The sequence below is a fragment of the Balearica regulorum genome, chromosome 2, assembly GCF_011004875.1.
Source record: "Balearica regulorum gibbericeps isolate bBalReg1 chromosome 2, bBalReg1.pri, whole genome shotgun sequence".
Classification (NCBI taxonomy): domain Eukaryota; kingdom Metazoa; phylum Chordata; class Aves; order Gruiformes; family Gruidae; genus Balearica; species Balearica regulorum.
In genome coordinates, this window is record NC_046185.1 from 134,728,309 (window position 1) to 134,750,606 (window position 22,298).

Genomic DNA, 22,298 nt, shown 5'->3' on the forward strand with positions numbered 1-22,298 from the left:
TCTCTTCTCTAAAGCTAAGGAAGTTCGACCATCGCTGACAGGAGACATCTGTACTGCAGACAAAACTCCTTTCTTAAACATGCCTGGATCTCCTTTAAACTAGGTCAAGTGAAGCCCACCCAAGGAGCTTCCTCTGTGAAGTTAATAGTTCAGTAGCCATCATATATTGTCCTCCGGGTTGCTACTGCTGCACTGCTATCCACCAACTAGATAAAATCAGCTTTGATCCAAGTACACAAAGTAGGAAGTAACTGAAGCATAGATACTCCCTTAGTGGTGCTATTTTAAGCAAGCGTAGCTACAAATCCCAGAACTTCTGGGATTTTACCATTATGAACAGCAGTGAATGCCTGTTAGTGATAAAGACATTGCAAATATCACCAGTCTTTTGGAGTCCTGGTAACTAAAATGAATAGGGCTGTTCGTGTCATTATTTCCTTGGAATCCCATATGAGATTGCAGCTGGAAGATTTCCTTGTGGCTACAAACAATAGCACTATGTTTTGTTTTCAAGTAGCATAAATCACTCCATTCTGGGCAGTGAGCAAGTGTGCAGAGAAGTGCGGGTAGGACCTGAGTGGGTCCCAACTCTGCTTGGTTACTGAGGAGCCAAACTGGAAAGGAAGATCATTGCTGTCGAATGTGTATCATGGATTGGAACAAAGAGAGCAATTACAATAAAAATAATATTTACAGATACATTTGCAATTCTTAAACCACATTCACTTCACAATTTTCATAGGTTACTCTATTTGGTAACTCATGCAGGTACCTGGGTGAAAACTGTGTATTTATGAAAATGCCCACCAACAGATCAAGCTTCACAGATTTTAGAACAAAAAAATCCATATAATAATCTTAAAAATCCATACCTTGGGTTATGTTCATAAATAGTACACACTTTTATCACTTGTTATTTTCTGTTTAAAGCAACCTGTCATTTGGCCAGGAAGTGGACAAAATCCTTAAGTTCTGTATGGTCATACTGGGTGCAAGAACACAGAAGGGGAAGCAAACAGTAGCTTAAGGTTCTGTTTTGACAATTTCCTAATTCCTAAGGCTTTAATGACCAATTCACTCCCCTGAAGTAGGAGAAAATAGCTCCAGGCTATAACAGTAGGAATAACTGGAATACAAGGTATGGAATTGCCAGACTGCAAGATCTGAGAGCTGTGTCTTGTTTTGCTCTTTGAGTACCTTGAGATTCTTTCTACAGACTTCTTGTACTAATTGTTAAGCTGGGAGCAACTGATGTAGGGGTAGCTAGAGGGAATTTCCTATTAAAAAGTGAATATTTGTTGTCTTCTTCAGAGTTGGACTTTTGCAGAAGCCAAGAAATTGTCTTGATTTTTCCTAATATATCAGCGGTACCTTTTTATTTATCAGTACAGAAATAAATTGCTTAATGAGTAGGCTACATTTGAATATTAGACAGATGAATATTTAGAAATGTCAGATGTGGTTTTAGAAATCAGGGGAAGATGATGAATTATTAAAGAAAAGAAGAAAAAAGTGTCAAACATCCAACAATTATCCCAATCATTACTCCATCTGTTAGCTCTGCTAACAGATCTGTAGGTGATGTGAATACAATAGTCATGTTTGATCATTTCCTTAATTTTATTCACAAAACTTTCATGTTGTATCCCAGGCTCAGCTTCTGCTTAGGAGCTATTCTGCCTCCTCACCCTTAGGGATAGCCAGTCAGAACTTTGATCCTCTTCCATATCAGGGAAACCTTCTCAGGCTCCAGAAGTAAGTTCATGACATCATATACCCTGTTCAGTCCAAATGCAGTACCGTTACAAAAACACCGTAGAAGTAAAGCTGGTGGCTTATGGCAGCTATTTCTATACACTTTGAAATGAGACTGTCTGCATTTGAAAGAATGATTTCTGTTGGCAGCCATCCACTAACTGGATACAACTATATAGACATAGGGGTGTCCCTGGAAAATATCAGCAGTTAGACCCAACAGTGAACAAAAGAAATTACTCTACACCTGGCATATATGGCACCATCACCTTCCCTCCTATATGTATTGGCATTCCAATCATGAAGATCATTAAATCTGAAGACTAACAGAAAGGAAGCTGAAAACAGCACTGGAAATACACTGTCAGGAAAGAAATCTTTCAGAGAAGAACAGTTCAAGTCAGTGCAGAAATAACCAAACCACTGGAGAGACAGTTTGGACCAGACACAAAGGGTCAAATTTTCAAAGATTTTATATGGCTGAATTGGGCTTTTGTGCCCAAAGTAGCAGATGAAAGTAGAAACTGTGTCCACCAATCATTTTCAAAGTAAGAAAACCAATGTAAATGGGCAAAAATCACTTGGGCTGCCAAAGTCTGCTAGAGGCATATCAACAAATGTTTGAAGAAGGAATTAACGATGGAAATTTCATGTGACCAGAAGGTGATCTGAAATGATCCCTGGGAACGTGAACAGAATCTGAAACTATGGAAGCCTGTACTGAGTGGGAATATCTAGAAATTCTAGAAATATCTGCATTGTCCTTAGCACTGTCATGTCTTAAAGCAGCAAGATTAGCTTCAGAGAAGATTGTTGCAGAGTGCAGTTAGAGATAACGGAAAAGTGAAGCGATTGGAAGCATAAGGTAAGAAGCACGGACAGTCCTGGCAAAAGCAGAGGAATGGGAGAAGTCAGGCAGGCTCCTCAGGGCTGCCCAGGGTGCAGGAGGAAGCACTACAACCTCCCTTTCCTGGATACAGGGTGCAAGAAGCATACTGGGACAAAGACTAGGCTTTGTTGCTCTTAGGGTTGCCTATGATTACAGAGGACTAAGATCAAAGATCTCACAGGTCCTCTGTGCTCTTATATTAACAATCTTCTCAAAGTTTCTGCACTTTATGTTTGTATATAAGCACTTTAGGCAAGTATTTTTGTGATCTGCTGTTACAATGCACTATGTAAATGAGTCAGTTTTCATTAGGGAATAGGTTCAAAGGCACAAGGGGTCATTAACACCTACCAGTCCCTGAAAAAAAAGGGATGCCTTGGAAATATGTAACTTCGGAATCAGAATATTCTCTGTTTCCTTGGCCAAACCACTTCCTGACTCACACTGCCCACCTTGGGAACTTTGATGTCACCATGCTGACCTCTGGCACAGTTTCCTACTCCATCTAATTCTCTATTTCTTGGCCAATTTCTGGATTCGGGGTTTATGCAAGCAGAAGTTGACAGGTGGCTTAGACTCAGTATTAATTATTTTCTAGTATTAGACTCAGATTAACAATGAGGATGTGAGATTGTGATCAAGTTTACCATGCAATTTAAAATTGATCTCAGGCCATATTCACTTCCATGAATATTTCCATTTTGGAGAGAGAAATGCTTACCTGTTCTGGCAAATAACCCCTTTTAACACAGTCCAGGCCCTCTTGGCAGAGCTCACTGCCTAGCTGGCAAGCAGCCCTAGATTCACACTGAATTCCACAAAGGAGAAAATGCCAACTCTTCATCATCAGCAGGAAAGCTGCAGAGTACGAGCTTTCCACTTAAATTACCATCCTCTCCTAAATGCCAGCTCAACAGATTGCAAGAAAGAAGCACATACTTCACACTCTGCAAGAAAATTGTCCAGTATAAGTTTTCAAGCATGTTTGGGAGCCAACCAATCACAATGTTTTGTCAAATTCTGCTTCAGACTGAAATTCAAGCCAGAAGAATATTTACTAGAAGATGTTAAATTTAGTCACTTTAAAATGTTTTTGCACTTAGGGCCAAATTCAGCCTTGGCGGCCACAGTCAGTGAGAGCAGACATGCATCCTCTGTGTGCCTTTGTTGCAGGGTCCTGCTGGGCAGAGCACACTATGGACTGCACTTCTCTGTTTCCTCTGTGCAAAGAAGAGCATGACCCCATCTGTGACTAATTATCACTTGTTATAGACCACGGCAAACTGCTGTACCACATAGAGCTAAGAGATACCGGCCAAACCCTGTAGACAGATCAGAGGGACCGTGATGTTAGACTGACTTCTACGTCCCATGGAAATATCCCACCTGGCTGCTTGAAAAGGGACGGGATGAAGGAAGAACTAAATCCTTAGTGTTTAACTCAAAGAGTTTTGTGCTTGAAGGAATCCTTCCTCATTCTCTCTGGCTGCAGAAGAACTCCCAACTGAATACAGTTACGTTGGAAATAACCTGCAGGATTTAGGATACTGAACTCAAGGAAAGCTTATCCCTGAGGGCTTTTTAAACCAAGTAGCGCCTCTTCAAAAGTAAAGTGGAGGAAAGAAACTCAACCTATCCTCACATGTATGGAGCAGCATTACTCACCACCAACACCTGGCACCAAAAGGCATAGCAGAGGTCTTTAGAGCACTAAAGCTAGGATGGACAAAATAGTGTCGAATTTCCATTCTTCATGACAAAGATTTTGGGGGAAATACTCAATATTCAACTCAATTTTCACACACTTCTTGGAATAAAACACAAATCCTAACATTTGATGGTTTTCTTAATTGAAGTAATATATATATGCATTAAAAAGAAGTATTTGAAACTATACAACAAATCTGTGAAAAACTGTAGAATCACAATAATTTAGAGAATTGAATTTTAAGGACAAGAGTATATAATCATCTCAGAAATGCTTCATTTTAAAAGCAATGTATCTTTTCTTATTACCTGAGTCCATAATTCCCTTTGTTTTGACAGATGCTCTTTTAATGGACAAGTTCTCAAATCATGTTGAGAAAATTCAGGGATATTTTAAAACAAGTGATGCTCATCCTGCCTCTTTACCTTACAGAAGATTTCCATGTTTTCATTTTGGATTTCAAGGGAACCCAGCTGCTTAATCTCTTCTCACCTCTTAGGAAGATTTCCTTCCAAGAAGATAACCTACAGCGTTCCTAATTAGCTCTGCAAATGGTCAAATGGATTTTTTTCAAAGTGACTGGAAATTTTCCACTTCTGCACATAAGCATGCACAAAAAAACCTGAGATCTTGAAATCTTTTCAAAAAATAATTTTATATGTGAACTTCCTAATTAATAATTTTATCTTTAGAAAATGTATCCTTATCTTTACGTCTATAATTTCCTTTTTAGTTTTCTCATCATTTAAGGAGGGATTCACACAGCCAAACCAGATCAAGCCATTTCAGATATTAGAGTGTGTCTTGCCTGATTTCCAGCTGCCACTCAGAAAGGGTGTGGATCTCCTCTAAGTTCTGTGTTAGATCCTGCGCTGATGTCCTGCATACCCTATGGTTTCTAAAAAGGCACTAGGCACCTCTGTTTAGGGTCTTAGAAGGAAACAATTAACAATATAAATACCTCCAATCAGAGAAAACCAACAATTATAATTCCATTTGTGTTTCTGTAAAAATTTGAAATTGTTCAAATGTACTTCTGCAGAGAAGTCCAGGAGTATTGACCACACATAGATGGGGCTGATAGCTCACCTAAATTCTGATCTCTTCCAAGAAAAAGAGATCTTTTTAATAGTTTTTTTGGTTATTCTTCAAAATCAACAACTGTATGCAGGAATTTCCTGTGCCATGCTCAAATTATTTAAAGAAGATTAACTTGATAGTGTGTTCTTTTCCTAGTGGCTCCACTTGCATTTGTTAAGAGAAGAGTAGAAAGTTATCTTGCTAAACAGATCACTGTGCTACAGGCCATATATAACTAAGAGCAAAATATATCTATTTTGGATGTCAACCCATTTTTCTTACTGTTCAGAGACAAATGAAGAAAAGAAAGCATTTTTCACTTGTAAGTTTGATGTTTCCAATACATATCAGACCAGCTCTCCATGAAAGTTGGAAGTTGTGGCTAGTTTTACAATTACTCTTTTTTTTTTTTAAATGTTATTCTGCTGGTAATAGGACATACAAAGCAATGAATTTCTGTATTGACAAGTTCTGGCCAAAAACAACAAAAGAAAAGAAAAAGTTTTCAAAAAACCCTGCAAAATGTTTATGAATTCTAATCCTCAGCACATGAATAAATACATCTGACAAACTGCAGAGTACCTTACAAAGGCCTTTCCCAACCCTTATAATTTGAGTTCAATTACATGTGTAGTGTTTAGAAACTGAAGTTCATCGTGCCAATGTTTTTTGCACTACATGCCATTATTTGTAAAAATGAAGGGCAGATAATAAGTTATAATTATCCTATTAATCACCTGTAAAGAATTGCATTCAAGGAAGAATGCATCCTCAAATTGCAATAATTGATTGTTTGAAGAAAAACATTTTTTTCTGTCCTTGGCAGGAACACACTTGAAGTTTGCTGTGCAAGTTCATGAATATTATGCTGAAATCAAGCAATGTATATGCTATGGGCCATGTGGTGTAGATTGCCATAAATCTATAAATGTCAAAAGACATGTTGATTTCTAACTGCTAACTGGGTATCAGACTTCTTCATTAGTGTTTGCTCCTCGGGAACACCTTTATTCTTTTAAGCAAACATAATTTCTTATGGTAGTGTTGGTAACAACATCCTCTCTGAAGTATTTTTCTCTTCTTAGCAGCCACAGCATATATTCTCTTTGAGATTCTGCTGCATCAGACAATTTAATGCATGTAAGAGCACATGAGAATAACGCGTATTGCATGAGATATTTCAAGTTATTAATGATTATGTTCTTTTACAAGTGAATTAAAAATGGCTGCATGATTATGTTTGTCCTCATTTATTTAATAACCCAGTTATTGAATTTTTGTCTCTCCTGAAATTTGCTTTGCTACATTTTGCAAACAGATAGACTCACGATTTATCTAATTTCCCAGTCTCTAGTTACTCTAAAATAAAATGGAAGAAAGTGTCTATTCCAGTACACTTATTGCATTCCTTTTTCTCACAATCGTATTTTTTCTCAGATAATGGGTAGTCAGTGACAGCAGAAACAGTAATAGGGTGTGATATAGCGTTAAAACAAAACAAGACAGTTTTCATAAATGGGTAGCACCACCAAATGGTCATAACTGGATAGAGGGACCCAGGCACCTACGCAGAGGAAGACACATCACATCATCAGCATTGTACCATTTGCATTAGTCCCACACGGGTGCAAATTTCAGAGAATGGGTTTAGAAGGCCATTGATGCCATAAGATACTACCACAGGGAAGACGACAACAGAGACTATCAGTAAGAGTGCCCTCATGGCAGCTGATCAGGAAGGCAACACTGTATTCACCAAGATTGTCAAATACCTCAAGCTGGGTTTTGTAATCCATAGTTCGTCACCTAAATAAAAGGACCAACATTGAGCTGAGCATCTTTTTCAATAGTGCATGTCATCACAGTGGAAAAGTCTCCTTACGGGATTTGTCAAAGGTGGTAGTAGATAAAACCAAATGAAAGCTTTTTTTTTTTTTTTTTTTTTTTTTTTGTGTGGACATGTCTACTTAACATTTCTGAGAATATTTTTGAAAAAGCTATCACTTTATTCAATGCATGTGTAACGCAAAATATAATAAGCATAAAAATATTTTTCTTGATGGGTCATAAAGATGAAAAGCAAAGGTTTAAAAGAACATTTTAGAAAATCCTTCTATCCAATATCCATCAGAAGACATATTACTTCATATTATTCACATAGGTACGAAGTCTTGAAGTGGAAGGGAACTGGCAGACTACCTTGCAATTTGGCACTAATACATTTGATTGGAGAGATTATATAGGTATTACCACTTCTCCCAGGGAAAAAGAAGTAACACAGTGCACTTTATAACAAGATCTTGCAAAATTCACAATTTATGGTAAAGGCTTTTGTCCTTCTTAAATTGTTTTGGCTGCATCTTCAGCAAACTTATTTTCCTTCTCACCATTTTCGAGGAGAAAAGATATTTTCTAGTGGACAATAGAACAATTTTCTCTAATATGAATGCTTATCTTGTGTTTGTATACAGAGATATCACATACTCAATTTACTTAGTGTGATAGTCCACTCTCAAAAGTTTTTAAGTAATATATACAGTGTTTTATAAATCTGGACACTCCATTTAAATTACATACAGATCAACCTGAATCTTTATAACTTAAAAAATAACTTTTTTGGAGTCTTGGACACATTTTTATTAATATTCAATTTCAAAAGCCTCTGAAATACATTCTTTCACATGCCAGTTGAAGTGTCAAAATACTGCAAAAAAAAGTGCCTTTGCAATATCCAGTTCCTAAGATTACCAGATACATTGCAAAAGCCATTTTTTTTTCCATGACAGTTGGCTGGAAGGTCTGATCCTGATAGATGATACGCACACCAATGACTACCAATGATGTCAAGTCTGGTATTCAGCACAGTATCACCAAAAGAAATTTTTAGGTATTAAATCTTATTCAGAACTGGGAATAATTCAGACAAACACTAAAGGATTTATATAATCATCTAATTTAGAGGTATTTATTCAAACCATCTCATCTGAGGTCTGCTCATTTCTCAGACGTGCTCAAATTGCGTGGTTTTTATACCAAATGAAATAAGGACTGATGCCATTGTTACTAAAAGAAAATCAAAGATAGGAGTTTCAGAGTACTTGGATCATTCTCTCCACCTACTATGATTTATGTTTTACCTCATTTCCTAAAAGGGCGTTTATACAGGCTTCAGATGCATCACAGATGGCAGTAAGGTCATGTCCTCCCTCCAGTGCCAGCACAACACGGCCATCCGCTAGCTTCAGCAATTGCTTGGTTAGGTGACCAAAACCTGGTATTCAAATACAGTAGTGCAAATAATTAAAGCAGAACAGATATTACTGACATATTTCACATCTGCTGCATGAGAATGTAGAAAGCTCACGGATATTGCACAGGGAGCAAGGGATATATTTAGTCCAGTATCCTGTTTCTGACTATGGCCCACACCAGATGCTTTGAGGTTATGTATATGGAATTTTGTATGAGGCAGATGTGAGATAGTCCCTCGTGCTGATCCCTAATAGCTGGAGAGTAGTTGAAACATGAAGTTGTCTCTCTTCTTAGCCTCATTAACCGTTATCACCCTGGATTGTCTTCCTATTTGCACATCAATGTAACATATACCCATGTTATGTAGAGAGACCAGACATAACCCTGGTCACTTACGGCATCAATATGACAAATAATATTTGTAGTTAAACTATGATACTATAATTAAAAATAATTGTTATTTTTAAATGAGGTGATGAAATTTTTATTTACAAATTGCTTCTTCCTTTGTATTTGGGGTTTGAGTATAATATACAACCATGGGCTGAAAAATAGTGGAAACATACGTTACCTCTTAGCTCCATTTTGAAGTGTTTCTGGAAGCAGCATTAACAACTAGATCACTTATTTTGATTCAAGTTTTTGGTATAAGTTGAAACTGTCCAGAACTTCATAGATAACTCTACCAGTATTGCTCACTCCTGTCCAACAATGTTCTAAGCAATTCTGGACCACAGCCAAAAATGATAGTACTTTATTTTATGTGGTGATCTATAACTACATAAACACTACCACAAAGTTTTCATCTGTGATTCAAGCAAAATTAATTTATTTCATTTTTAACGACAAGAAAAATTGCATGAAAAAATGTTAATTTGGAGAGAAAATTTTGGAGAGAAGTTTTGTGGTAGTTTCCTAGGACAGCTATTGTTTTTGATTAATCTCCCTTAAGTGAGTAATGATAAGTAAAGCTTTGAAACTATTGAAGTTAAATACCCATCACATCTTGTTCTTACATTTTCCACTTGATCTGTTCTAGTTGCTCTACTGATGGTCATCACTACTCATTCCAGTGCATTTCATAGCCTTAAATAAAGCATTTAGAAGGTACCTGCTAAAGCCTGGGGCTCTATACAGACAGGAAAATCAACATCTTTTTTATAATGTTCCAGTGAGGAAGGTAATAAAAAATTAAAACCTACAATAATTACAAGCATATTTTCTGCATAAATTTTCCAATACACAGACTTAAGGCCTGATCTGGCAAACAAGCAATCACACAATTAATTCCATTTACATTTTAGGATTTTGTTAAGCACATGCTCAACTGTTTTCAGAATAGGGACTTTAATGATACCAGATTTGCTTTAGCTGTGCAGACAAAAAAATAAATAAATAAAAAAATCCTCTACTTGTCACTTAATCTATAGATGATCACAGAACACTTGAGGTGAAATATTGTTTCCTTAAGCCGCTCCACAATCTTCTGTACCCTCTAAGAACCGCAGTTTTGATTCTAGCAAGGTAACTACACTGTGGTTCAAATTACATACAGGGTTGAAAAAACAAATAAAACCTTAAACTCTCACTTAAGCTCAACCTTTCCTCATGAAAAAAATAAACCCACCCAATTCTCTCTACAAAAGACCAAATTTAGACAGGATAATAAAAGTGAAGGAAGGAGTGGAATGAGGATAACCTTTGATCTTTAGCCAATTTCTACTTTCTTTTACCTACAGGATTTATTTCTGTCTGCATGTTACACATGCAGTCTTCGGATTCGTAAGAAGAAAGTGCCAACAGCGTAAAGTGGGTCGTACATACAGTATTTAAAGGAAATGAAGAAGAATGAACAGGCGCAGACTCCCCACATCTACAACTCACCCTTTGGGTCTGTGGGAAATCCAACAGCACTTTTAAGACAACATTCTCCTTCATTCTGTGAAGAAGGGAAAGCTCTACTGTGTTTTCCCTGCATGTTTTGAAAATTTTCTATGACCGCAAATATTGCTACTACCACACTCTAATTTTCTGAGGTATGTGCGGCAATAAATGTAAAGACTCTTGCAACGCCTTTTTCTTCTTTTAGGCAACCATACATAATATAACTCGTAGACATTGTTACAATTTTAGTTTGTCTGCTTAGTTTCCTAATGATTTTCCTAGTATCAATGTTATAATAATCATCCTCGGCTGAGTCAGGATGCAATGAACCATACAGAAAGCATCTTTCCCAACAGAGATCACGGTAAAAAGATAAAGCGTTGCCAAACTGAGTCAACATGATGGGGGCTTTTCTTCAGCATAATTACACTGAGAAAGTAAAGGTGGCTTGCCAGAAAAGGAGGAAACAACTTTAGCCTACAGTACCAACATTGCTGGTGACCAAATGAGTTATGGAAATTCTTAACAAAGAAACTTGGATCCTGTGTCACTGTGGCAACCTAGGAAAGATATTAGCTTCCTCAAGGAAATCCCCTGTAGTGCATAAGTAACAAAATAGAAAGAAAGGAATCCCAGTCAAGTAATGGTTTTAAGATGGGCTGTAGATCACGCCAAATAATTAAGAAAAACAAGAAGAAAATAGTAACAAGCACCACAAAAAGAATCAGTCATCCCCCCTGACATAAGGAGATCAAACACATTATTTGACACCCCACTGACCACCTCTAAGGTGAGAAAGGAGTCAGACAAGCATTTTGAATCCTGGATCTTCTAAATCACATGAATTTCTAGAAATCAGCAGCAGTTCTTGGCCCTTCTACTGTGCTTGCTGAAAAAGGTGCCAGCTGTCATGCTGGCTTTAAAAGATGTTTTCAGTTTGGATTTGCCGTATTCTAAAACTGTATGCATAACAGTTATAGACTAGTGGCATTTTATAGAAACAGAAAAAGTTCATTTATAAAATGGAAAGTCATGTTAAAACACCAGTGTTTGATTTTCAGTCCAGCCTTAAATGGACATTGCTGCTTTGAGGCTGCAGGTGCCTTCAGGCCATTTAAAGTCTGAGTGCCTGACTCAGTGACAGGCATCTATTAATCAGGGCTTGAAATGGCCCTGGCAGTATCCACAATTATTTGTGTCCATAGACATGAGTCAAAATGTCACATATTAATAATAATAAGAAAAAAAAAGGAATAGTACTTAAAAGTTCAATCATTTCAGTCAGTAAGTGAGAAAAAATTATACATACAGGGGTATTTCTCAAATCTTCTTGTAAATGTGCATAGTGAATTTGTACTTCAGAGAAGTTGCAGCATTTTTAAAAATTAGGCTCATAGAATGTGCCAGGAAATTGTGAGCATGGTTTTGTGCCAACTATTATTTTCATAATTTCTGTAATTTAAATGATAAAAGTACCTGTTTCCTTCACAGAGCCAATATTTAAACATCCAGGGTATAATTTGCAAAAGCACTTAATATTCATTTGCTATGATCCTATTAAAGACAATGATAAAACTTTGATTGACACAACATTAAAACACTACTAAATAGTTCTGAAAATTCTAGTCACCAATTGGTTTACATTTTCCTAAGGAAAAAAACCTCTGGGTGCACAATTGTATATTTAAGCAAAAATGACCAGATTAAAACTGAAACCATTATAAACCATGTTCTGCACTGGAGAAATACGCAGTACATGAGCTGTTAGTTGCCAACCTTTGAAATAAAAATCTAAACTTTTAAAAAAAACCATAACACATACTTTTTAATTATACCCTTTCCCCTCCTGCAGTGCTATTAGCGGAGGAGATAAAATATTCAGCCTTATGTAAGAAAATAATCTATTGTGGGAAGGCAGAAAGAGAGTAAACTAATATTGTATTATACTTACGAGCCAGCTGCCAGGCTTATTGAAGGACACAGTGTGCTGATCACTTGAATTACCATCTAAGCAAGTAATTCAGCTTTTAGTGGACTGATGTCCCAGCATAACACCAAGAGCCCTGTTTTGGTTTTTTTTTTTTTTCTTTTGTAACAGACAGGCTCCCCATGTGCTCCTTTTAGTTCTGCCAAACAGCAAGGAATGACATAGGTGAAGCTTCTGCCTCATTTGCCCAAGGTTGCTGGAGCAACTATACTCTAGCTGGACTTACTGAAAACCGAGAAAATGTAAAACCCTATAGAAAGACAACCAGGAGCTATTCCAGTTTTTTTTTTTTTTTTTTTTTGTTTGCTTTTGAGGTATACCTAGTGTGACAAACTGAAGCAGAAAGTGGTAAACAGAGAGCAGGCAAAAGAGTTCTGAATCAGGCCAGTCCCCCCCCAAGGGACTCATCACACAACTGTGTTGTGCATTACAGATAGACGAAGTAAAACTATCAAGTCAGAGTTTGTATGTACAGCCTCCCATTTTGAGAAGAAAACATTTGAGAATGAAGACAATTTATGAATGTTATTCTTTTCACATCCTTTCTTCAGCAGACAGGGAAAGGAACCATATGGATGGGGTACACTCCCAGCCAGCACCACAGCACTCCTTGTTTGCATAAACAATCATATCTGCAACTTTAATTTACTTGCCAGCAAATGTGCAAACGTCCAGTTAGTGGGGACTAAACCTGCCTCAGTAGAAGACAGACCCCTTTCCTCTTCCCCCACTGTGCATAAGGAGAGCAGATGTCTCCTGCACAGTCACTTTTTGGGTGACAGCAGGCTGAGGAGAGCAGAGCTGTGGCGCTGGCCCTTGCTCAGGGGAGATGGCTGGTGGAAGAACCATATTGTGAAATCTCCCAAGGATATATTGACAACCATAAGGTTGGAGAAGCTTTGGACTTATGGAGAAAGCCTCAGCTTTCTTAGCCTCAGCAGCAGGGCCCCAACAGCTCTTTTGGCTTCAGCATCTTAAAAGCTACCATCCGACCCAAAATTACAGGCAGAGTTCTGGTGAGCTCGTCTGGCTACTCAGAGCAGCCTGGAGAGGAACACATGCAAAACACAAAAACTCCACAGTCTCTGTCCTGGACCTCCAAGCATGTATTTAACTATTATTTACCATTTAATCATGTCATTACTCTCTAATTTACTTGAGAATGTGTTTTCCTCTCATTAAAATTGTTGCAATGATCGCTGCCAAAAGTCTACCCACCAGTGTTCTGCACTCCTTCCCTGTGGTTCCTTCATGACTATTTGATTAATTTTCATTGATATTCTTCCAACAATAGCATCTAAAATTAACTGGGTCAGTTTTTACATAACTTCCTGAGTCATCAGGCTACGTGTCCTAAATAAATATGTCCATACAGGAGTCAAATGATAATTTACCCTTCCAGCACTGGCAGGAGCTAGAACATTTTGCAAAGCTTGTGTTCTATGACAAGAAAACACATTTTCTTCTCAGGTCTTAATTCAGGACCTTTTGTTCAATCAAAACTTCATTTGGATTAAGTCAGAGGTTTGACTGAGTTGGCAGGATGTGGCCCTGAGTGAGGGGGAAAGGGAGATTTTAATGCCAAATACATTCTTTTGAAAAACTTTTTCCAAATGGCTGAAATTACAAATGTTAGTGTTGAGGTACCTGAATTTAAATGGTAAAGATCTGGCCTCCAGGCATTAGCTGCTGATTTCTTGCTTTTAATACTGGAGAAGGAAGCTCAGTAACACTTCAAATTACATGTCTCAAGCAGGCATTTAATTTAGATTAAATTAGACAGTAATTGTACGTTAAATAAATACCAATGGTCTCAGAAACACATTTTTCGTGGATTAACAATTTATGTAATAGATGTTTTTATTGCATGCCTGTTAGTTCTACAGTAATATGTTTTTCATAATTAGCTGCTCTTTAGCTGCTACACTGAACATAACTTACTAAATCTCTATTAAGTACATACTCAAGGATACCTAGGATACCTCTTCGAAAGCCAAATAATGCAAACCTGTCTCACTACAGGAAAAAGCCACCTTGACAATGCTCAACATCTGGGCATCTTCAGCTTTCTTGAGATATGACAAAATGTTCCTCAGAGAAAACACATGGAGGAAGAAGACTCCCCCAAACTCTGAACTGAACTGATTCATACAAAAAAAAAAAAAAAAAAAAAAAAAAAGCATGGGGTTTCTTTTGTATCCTGTATTATCAAGCAGTAAGGATTCTGTATCCTCCAGGAAAGGTCACAGCGATGTAGAAAATAATGATGATGTTTTCAGAGCTGTTATAATGCTGTCATATGGATTCAAAGGGAAAATATTCAACCATAGGTTTCAGCTGCCAGAGTCAAAGCAGGAACCTTTGGATCTTCCCAAAACTGGCTGGATGTTTTTAGCCCTGTTCTTACTACTATTTGCTCCGTGCCTTCCTTCCTTCTCGGTTTCCTTACATTCTCTTCATCTCTACCCCATCTCACACCTGGCCTAAGTAATAATTTCTCCACTGTCCTGCCATCCTCTCCTTTTCTTTTTTTTTTTTTTATATTTTATTTTATTTCTTTTTATTTTTTATTTTTTATTTTGCTTCCTATTTAGCAAATCCTCTACTAAGTATAACTGGCCAGAAAGCAGTATTATCTGTCCCACAGATTTCTTCAATGTTTTTTTCAGGAACTTGTAGCTGTTCTGCATCAGAAAGCAGAAGCCAAGAGGGGAAATGTAGAACAGCAAACAGCAAGGTGGCATTTCAGAAACTCGGATTCAGATCCCTCCGAAAAAGGCTGTTGCTTCATCTGGGTGGTAAGGGGATTCTCCATGGGGATTGGGGACTTTCTTTTCTTATTTTCTTTTCTCTATTTTTTTTCCCCTGGAGATTAAAGATCCCTCTAAGGGGATTCTATGGGAATAGTCTAATCAGACTGATAATTATCTACTGAAAATCTGTCCCACATATTGTGAAATCTCCCAAGCTGACAGAGCAAGTGGTAGTACTGCTATCATGATAACTTCTTCCAAATCTGATCAAGTTGCTTGATTTAAACTGATATACAATATATGCATCTGATGTTAAAAATTACAGATGATTATATCTCCAAATCTGAGTCCAGACCCAGTAAGGGGTTGGCTAGAAAACAAGACATCTGATAAAAAAAAATAATTCAAAGTATGAAGAATTTGTTTCTAATCCATGCTGGAATGAAAATCAGATACTACTATTGACTATCTAAATAAATCAGTAAGCTTGATTAAGTTTGGAGAAGTTTATTATAATGCTACTGCCTATAAAATGAACTTGACACATTTTTAAAATATGTGGGGCAAAGGCTCTGCTGTTGTAAATGAGAATAGCTGAAATGTGGGCACTGAGTTATGACTGAAAACAATCTGATGGGAAGATCTAGCCTTATTTCTTTTTTTAACTGATGAAAAGCCAAGTCAGTTAATTTTGAATTGACCCAAGGGACTAACACAAAGGATCTGATTTAAAGCCCATCACTCAGAAGCTGAGAACTGACTGCCATTTTCTGAAGATGGTCTACAAAATTCTGCCAAGAAAAGCAGCATGGACTAAACGTTCTTTCCAACATATACAGTTTCTCAGAGTCTACAAATTAAGGCTCTCACTTTATTTGCAGTCATTTACTGACCCTGCCACATCAACATATTGCATTAAATTAAGGGCTAGCTCCTTAGTCAGTGTTAATCAGCATATACCATTATCTAAAGACCTGGCCTCCAGATGTGGATCATTCATCATTCCAAGGCTAGGGACATAGATACAATAAGCATATCAGGGATGGGTTCTTTTAGGTGGACAGACTTGAGGTAAATACTCTATTTCCTGACCAATTTGGCATCAAGTCTCCTGGTGAACTCAGTATTAGTATCAGAGGTCTAATGCCCCTCAGGATTTGGATCACGTTTTTTAATAAACATCACTTTATAATATCAGGAGGGAATAAGGCAGTGCATTTCTAAGGGATTACTGTACATCTCAAGTAGTTACTCACTTTCCCTCTGGCCTTGTGCCCGTTAACCCCACCTGATATATGCTATAATCACCCAGAAATGCACTGCCTGTCACCACTTATTGAAAAGGTAATGTGTAAAACTCACTAAAGGAAATGGTATTGAAACTAGGTTTGGGGTCTGACTCCTTACAGTCCTCTGATTAATTGCAATTTCCAAGTAAAATACATTGAGCAACTTTCTATTATGCTGTTCTATTACAAAAACGTGTAAGAATTAAGGATGTGATTTCAACCCATACAACAGCCCCTTTGTCCCTTTTCATACTATTAAAAGGACACACAGATGCCTTGAAATGGCGGGTAAAACCCCACAGAGTAAAAGAAACTGTAGCTACCATTTGAATGACATAGGTGGCTCTATCCAGCTTTCTTCCTGAATGGAGAAGTCATGTCAGAACCTTGTCACTCATGTTATTACACAGCAGAATTTGCAAGAGCCTCAACTTGCTGGGAGCACAAGAAAAGGTGGTAGGGAATTGCATGGGCCTCAGGTGAAGGCAGGATGGATGCCACTTTGTTCTGATGCACAGGAGGTGGTAATATGTAGAAGATATTTTTATTGGCTGTTCCTTAGAATGAGATATATGACTCATCCTCATCACAGATATGTAAAATTTTTAAAGAATGAGAGTAAACATATTCCTTTTTTTTTTTTTTTTTTTTTTTTTTTCCATTTGGTAGACATTAGGGCCAGATTCAGCTGCTGGGTGAATGAGAGGGCTTCATGTACAACACAAATTGTGATCTGGAACAAGTTAATTGGAATAGAAGTGGTGTCTTTGTTTCCCCAGATATTCTTCCCCCAGGAAACACATATGAGAATAAAATCTTTTCTTAGAATATCAAATATCTCATCCCTATCTTTCCAGTCTTCTGACACACAGTTCTCAGAAAGACCCCTTCTGTGAGCTTCTGCAGCCAAGCGGCAACCCACCAATTACCGCTTGAGAACTAGTGCTCCAGAAACTCTCCTGGAATTCTTCACCCAGTGGTTTCCTACCTTTTCTTAGAGAAACTTAAAACAATGAAATAAGCACGCAGGTGCATCATAACAAGGCATTGAATGAAAAACACCTTCAGGTGACTGAGCAGTCATGGAGTAGTGCTTTCTGGATTTTCTGAGTGAGGAGCAGAGTCACTCAGGAATGACCTGATTCTGCAAGATCCACAGGTAAGAAAATGACCACTATCTCTCCTGTTACCATAGCACAACAGCAGTATTAAGGGAAGCTGGGAGGCCTAAAATAATTGGTCTTCATTGAACAATAGAAACATCAAGACAAACAATGACATTTCTGTGCTACACTCAGATCTAAATCCAGCTAACTAGTGTCAAGGTAATTTGAGGACTCCAGATGTTGTTGCAGCTGCATTACCACAGTCATCTTAGTCATTCTCCTTAAAAGTGGGAAGTTCATAACAGGGCAAAAATCATTCATTCAGTGTTAAGATACTGTTTCTTGAGCAACATCAGTAATTTCTTCTTCAAGAAAGACAGTACACTGGCTTTTCTAAATAGAGACACTGAAAATCTACTACTTATATAGCTACTGTTTCTCCCTCCACAGTTTTAACAACTAAAAGTAAAATAACCTGCTGTCAGGGCTCAAAGGTCCTAGTGGCTCCAGAAACTTAGCAAACAACGTATACCAAACTTCAACATCAGGATTGCATTTATTCTTCCTTCTGACAAAGATGAAGAGCCACAGCAGCTGGAAGCTTGGGCAAAAATTATCCAAACTTCATAGCAAAGCCACTGAGAAACCCTTGACAACAAAGGTGTTTGGCTGTCTCAATACTTATAAATAAAGCTCAACAAGGAAAAATATCAAAATCAGAACAGCTCCATGAATCAGAGGATATTGTGGTCACTCCAGCAGAGAAGGATGCACTTTTTAGTCATTTTCAGTTTTGGCCCAAAGGATGATTTCATTTCATAAAAGTAATGGTCACGGACCAAAATTCTAGCATCTTCCCACTGTTTTTACCTAAATTTTACAGCTGGACACTAGTTAGAGGGAATTAATTAATATTACACATCAGAGAAAAAGATGAAAAAAAAAAAAAGAGACATGAGAGAATCGGGAAGAGTATAAAAGCGTGTGTTGGGTTAATAAATGAGACTTATTAATTAAGATGACAAATAAATACATTTGTGACTAAAAGACAATAAAGGCATGTAAGCAAACTTACTGGATAACCGAGTGGACAAGCATGAACAAAAATGAATGTGAGTATGAAACTAGACATTGTCAAGGAATTAGATTTTCTTATAACCATCAGGAATGGTCAGAAAGTAAAGACAGCAGAGACTTATGACCTTATTTCTGCAAAGGGATGCAGAGCATTTCTAAATTCTTCTCCAGGGATATACTTTTGTATCCTTTATATACAGAGAAAGGCAAGGCAGTCCCACAGTTGTATTGACATGAAAATGATTCAGATTTTGTCTGCAGTGAACTCTGGGCTCCTCAGTGACTGGTCACTAACTCAAACAAGGTCTAAACATAGGTAGCTGGCACTGAGTTGAAAATACAGTTTGTTTCAGGTGACAGGTTTGTATGTGTAGGTAAAAATGCTAGTAATAACACTCTAAGCAAATAAAGTATTTAAATAAGCAGGTGCTTGACAATAAACTGGTCTCCCTGGGAGCAATCATATCACCTGCCATTTATTCAGACATACTACCATACTGTCACAGAGACAAAATCTGAAGTATTCCCGTGGCTGCAATGGATTTATACCTCTGGAACTGTGAGCAAAATTTCACCAAGTAACTGCAAACATTTCTGTTCATTAACCACAGTAAAATAAATTCAGAAATTGTGAATGAAATCCACATTAAAGTTCAAACACATATTTGGAGATCCTCATTTTATCAGCCAGAACAGAGATTTTACAGTAAATGCACAACAGTTTCCTGAACTCATCTGGACTCCAAGAGTCAATAGCAGTTGCTCCTACTAACTTTTCAGCGACTTATATATCTTACCAGACCATGCCTTGTTCTAGTGAGTCCTCACAAATAAACTCAAACTGCTTTTTCACATACACGAATCCTTAGTGGCAGTGGAAAAGGCAGTTTCTGTCTCCATTCCAGGTGATGTGCAACTCCATCTCAAGCTGATAAGCCCTGGCATACACCTAGCCCAACCTGGAACAGCTCAAAGATTGCCTGCAAGTTCTTTTAACAAAGATCACAAAGAAAAAGCTTTCATTTTCTTTTCCTCATACCCATGTGAACTCAAACAGTAAATCTACATATTTATTATAACACGTGCAAGGACTTAGTGCTCAGATCTGAGTACAGAACCTGTGTGAGGACAAGTGCTTTCAGGCAGGTAAAGAAAAAACTCATTTCCAAACTGAAGATGGTTTTGGGTGGTGGTAGCTATTAATAAAACACATTTCTTTAGTGCTAAAATCTATACAAATCAGAGTAAGACCTGGATGTTGCCTGTTCAAGAGGTGTGAAATCCAACATGTGCAGCTGGCAGGGCTGATACAGATGTGAGCGAGCAGGTGTGTGGTTGCAGGCAGTGGGGGTGTAAAAAACCAGGTATTTTACTTGTCCTATCACAGAATCACAGAATGGTAGGGGTTGGAAGGGACCTCTGGAAATCATCTAGTCCAACCGTCCCGCTAAAGTACCTGGAGCAGGTTGCACAGCGTTGCTTCCAGGCTGCTCTGTCACCCTCAAAGTAAAGAAGTTGCTGTTTCATTTGCCCAAGAAACAGGCAGGAATAGTCCTTGTGACCCCTTCAGACTAGGATGTTTTGACATCTTGTGCATGCTGTGCGGGGTCTTCCTGCCTCCTCACTGTGTCTAGAAATACTCAAGAGAAATTTGTCTCAACACGACTATTATCTGTTCTATGGGACTAGTATATAGTGTGTGCAATTTAATGTTTGGATCAGAGCTCTGTCTGAATTTCTGGCTGTGGCTTTTCATGGCCAGTTGCAATACATAAGTGATCTGCTAGTTGATGTTATAGATTAGACAATTAGAAAAATAAAAAACATTTTTATTTAATCCGAAATTAAGATTCAAGAAACAAGAAGTCTAGGGGTCCACAGTGCCATTTTTGTATCAACCATTTTTAACAGAACTCGTGGTGTTTAATCTTGCTTTTCATTACAGAGAAGAGGATAAGAGGAAAAAAATTATATACAGAAGAGAGGTAGAGGAACATTTATTTCCTCTGTTTTTTAGATTTAGGCAGAAACTTTGAAGTTAGCATTTATTGCTGGTTTATAGTTGCAATCTGAACCTGGCCCTCTCTATACTGGGAAAAGCAAAGGTCCAGAATAGTAGATGTTCGTTTAATTAACAACTCTATCTTAAAGCATATGCAAAAGGAGTCCATTGTACAAGCAATCATAAATCTCACTTGGCCTAACTTCAGAGCAATTGACCTTACAACCCAAATAATGTTCCTTTGTGCACAGTTTTTATATGCAATTTCTAGATTTACTGTTTCAAAGAAAGAGTGTGTAAACAATTTCAGCTGAACCTAAATTGAGCAACTCATTCATCCTACAGCTGGATGAAAGTTTGTGCCAAACTGGAAAAATTGTTCTGGAGAGTGTCTGTATTGATGGTACTTTCAGCGGATCCAGATTCAAATTTTTAATGTATTTATTTTCACATGCTGCTGATATCTTAATTAGGAATGAAATGAGGAGAAGAGAAATGACAAGTTTTGGCAGTTCATTGGACAGCAGAGAATATAATAGGAAAAGGTAATGACACTTTTCCAGCCCAAGTGTATTCCCTTGTCAGTCATCAAAGGACTGCTACAAATAAAAAATTCTAAGGACTTCTCCAAGAAAAAAGGCAGAAGAGAAAACATAGGCAACATAAACGTAACTTCTACTTGCTCCCACTCTAACCATCCAGCATCTTCAAGACTTAATATTTCTTTTTTCTATAAACAAAGTCTCAGGTCACATTTTAATAAGTTCAATATGCAAAGCAGACATATCACTTCCATACGTGTGTTCTAGGTGTCATCTATATGGAAACAGTGACAAACCCTTTCCTTGATTAAACATTGTAAAGTCTTTATTAGAAAATTTACCAAAAATGATAATGTGTTATCTATATCAATAGTGTGCATTAAAAATCTCAAAGTAACTGGCTCCAAGATGAATCTTGGCAAACTCTGAAATCCATATGTGGGAGAGGCAACTTTAGCACTTAGTAAATATCCAAAAATCTGCAATTAACCCTGAGAGATTCTTCGTATCTCTCTTAGGCTGACAGACATTTTTGGTCAGCCACTTCTAGGGAGCTCTGGTACTCGAGTCAGCCTCTGGAGGCACCGCTGGCCGTCTAAGGGATCTGTGCTTTCAATTTAGACTCCAAGGTTGGGTGGTTAAAGTTGGGGCCACCCAGAATATCTCAAACTCACTAGGAGTTTATCCCTGTCATGTTATGTTATGTTATGTTATGTTATGTTATGTTATGTTATGTTATGTTATGTTATGTCGTGTTGTGTTATGTGTTAGGATGGTCAATCTTTTATACATTATTAGAATGGATTGAAGAATGAATTACAAATACATAATTCAGGTAATGTATCCCCAATTTAGGTTCATAATACTGTTTGTAAACATATGTTAGCATTTGCCAAATGTTATGTTCAGCTTAGGGCCGTTGTACAATGCTTACTTTGACTTCCTAACCTTAATTATCCATTTCTTATTAGTGC

At 37.5% G+C, this 22,298-nt stretch overlaps 1 protein-coding gene across 4 annotated transcripts in view; it reads right to left on the reverse strand.

Moving 5' to 3' along the window:
* HDAC9 (histone deacetylase 9) overlaps nt 1-22,298 on the reverse strand; it is a 484,789-nt gene that overhangs the window by 22,357 nt on the left and 440,134 nt on the right. For all 4 annotated transcript variants that reach the window (XM_075746058.1, XM_075746055.1, XM_075746057.1 and 1 more), the window contains one exon: nt 8,570-8,703. In XM_075746058.1, the coding sequence (XP_075602173.1) occupies nt 8,570-8,703 (134 nt within the window). The remainder of the gene's footprint in view (nt 1-8,569; nt 8,704-22,298) is intronic.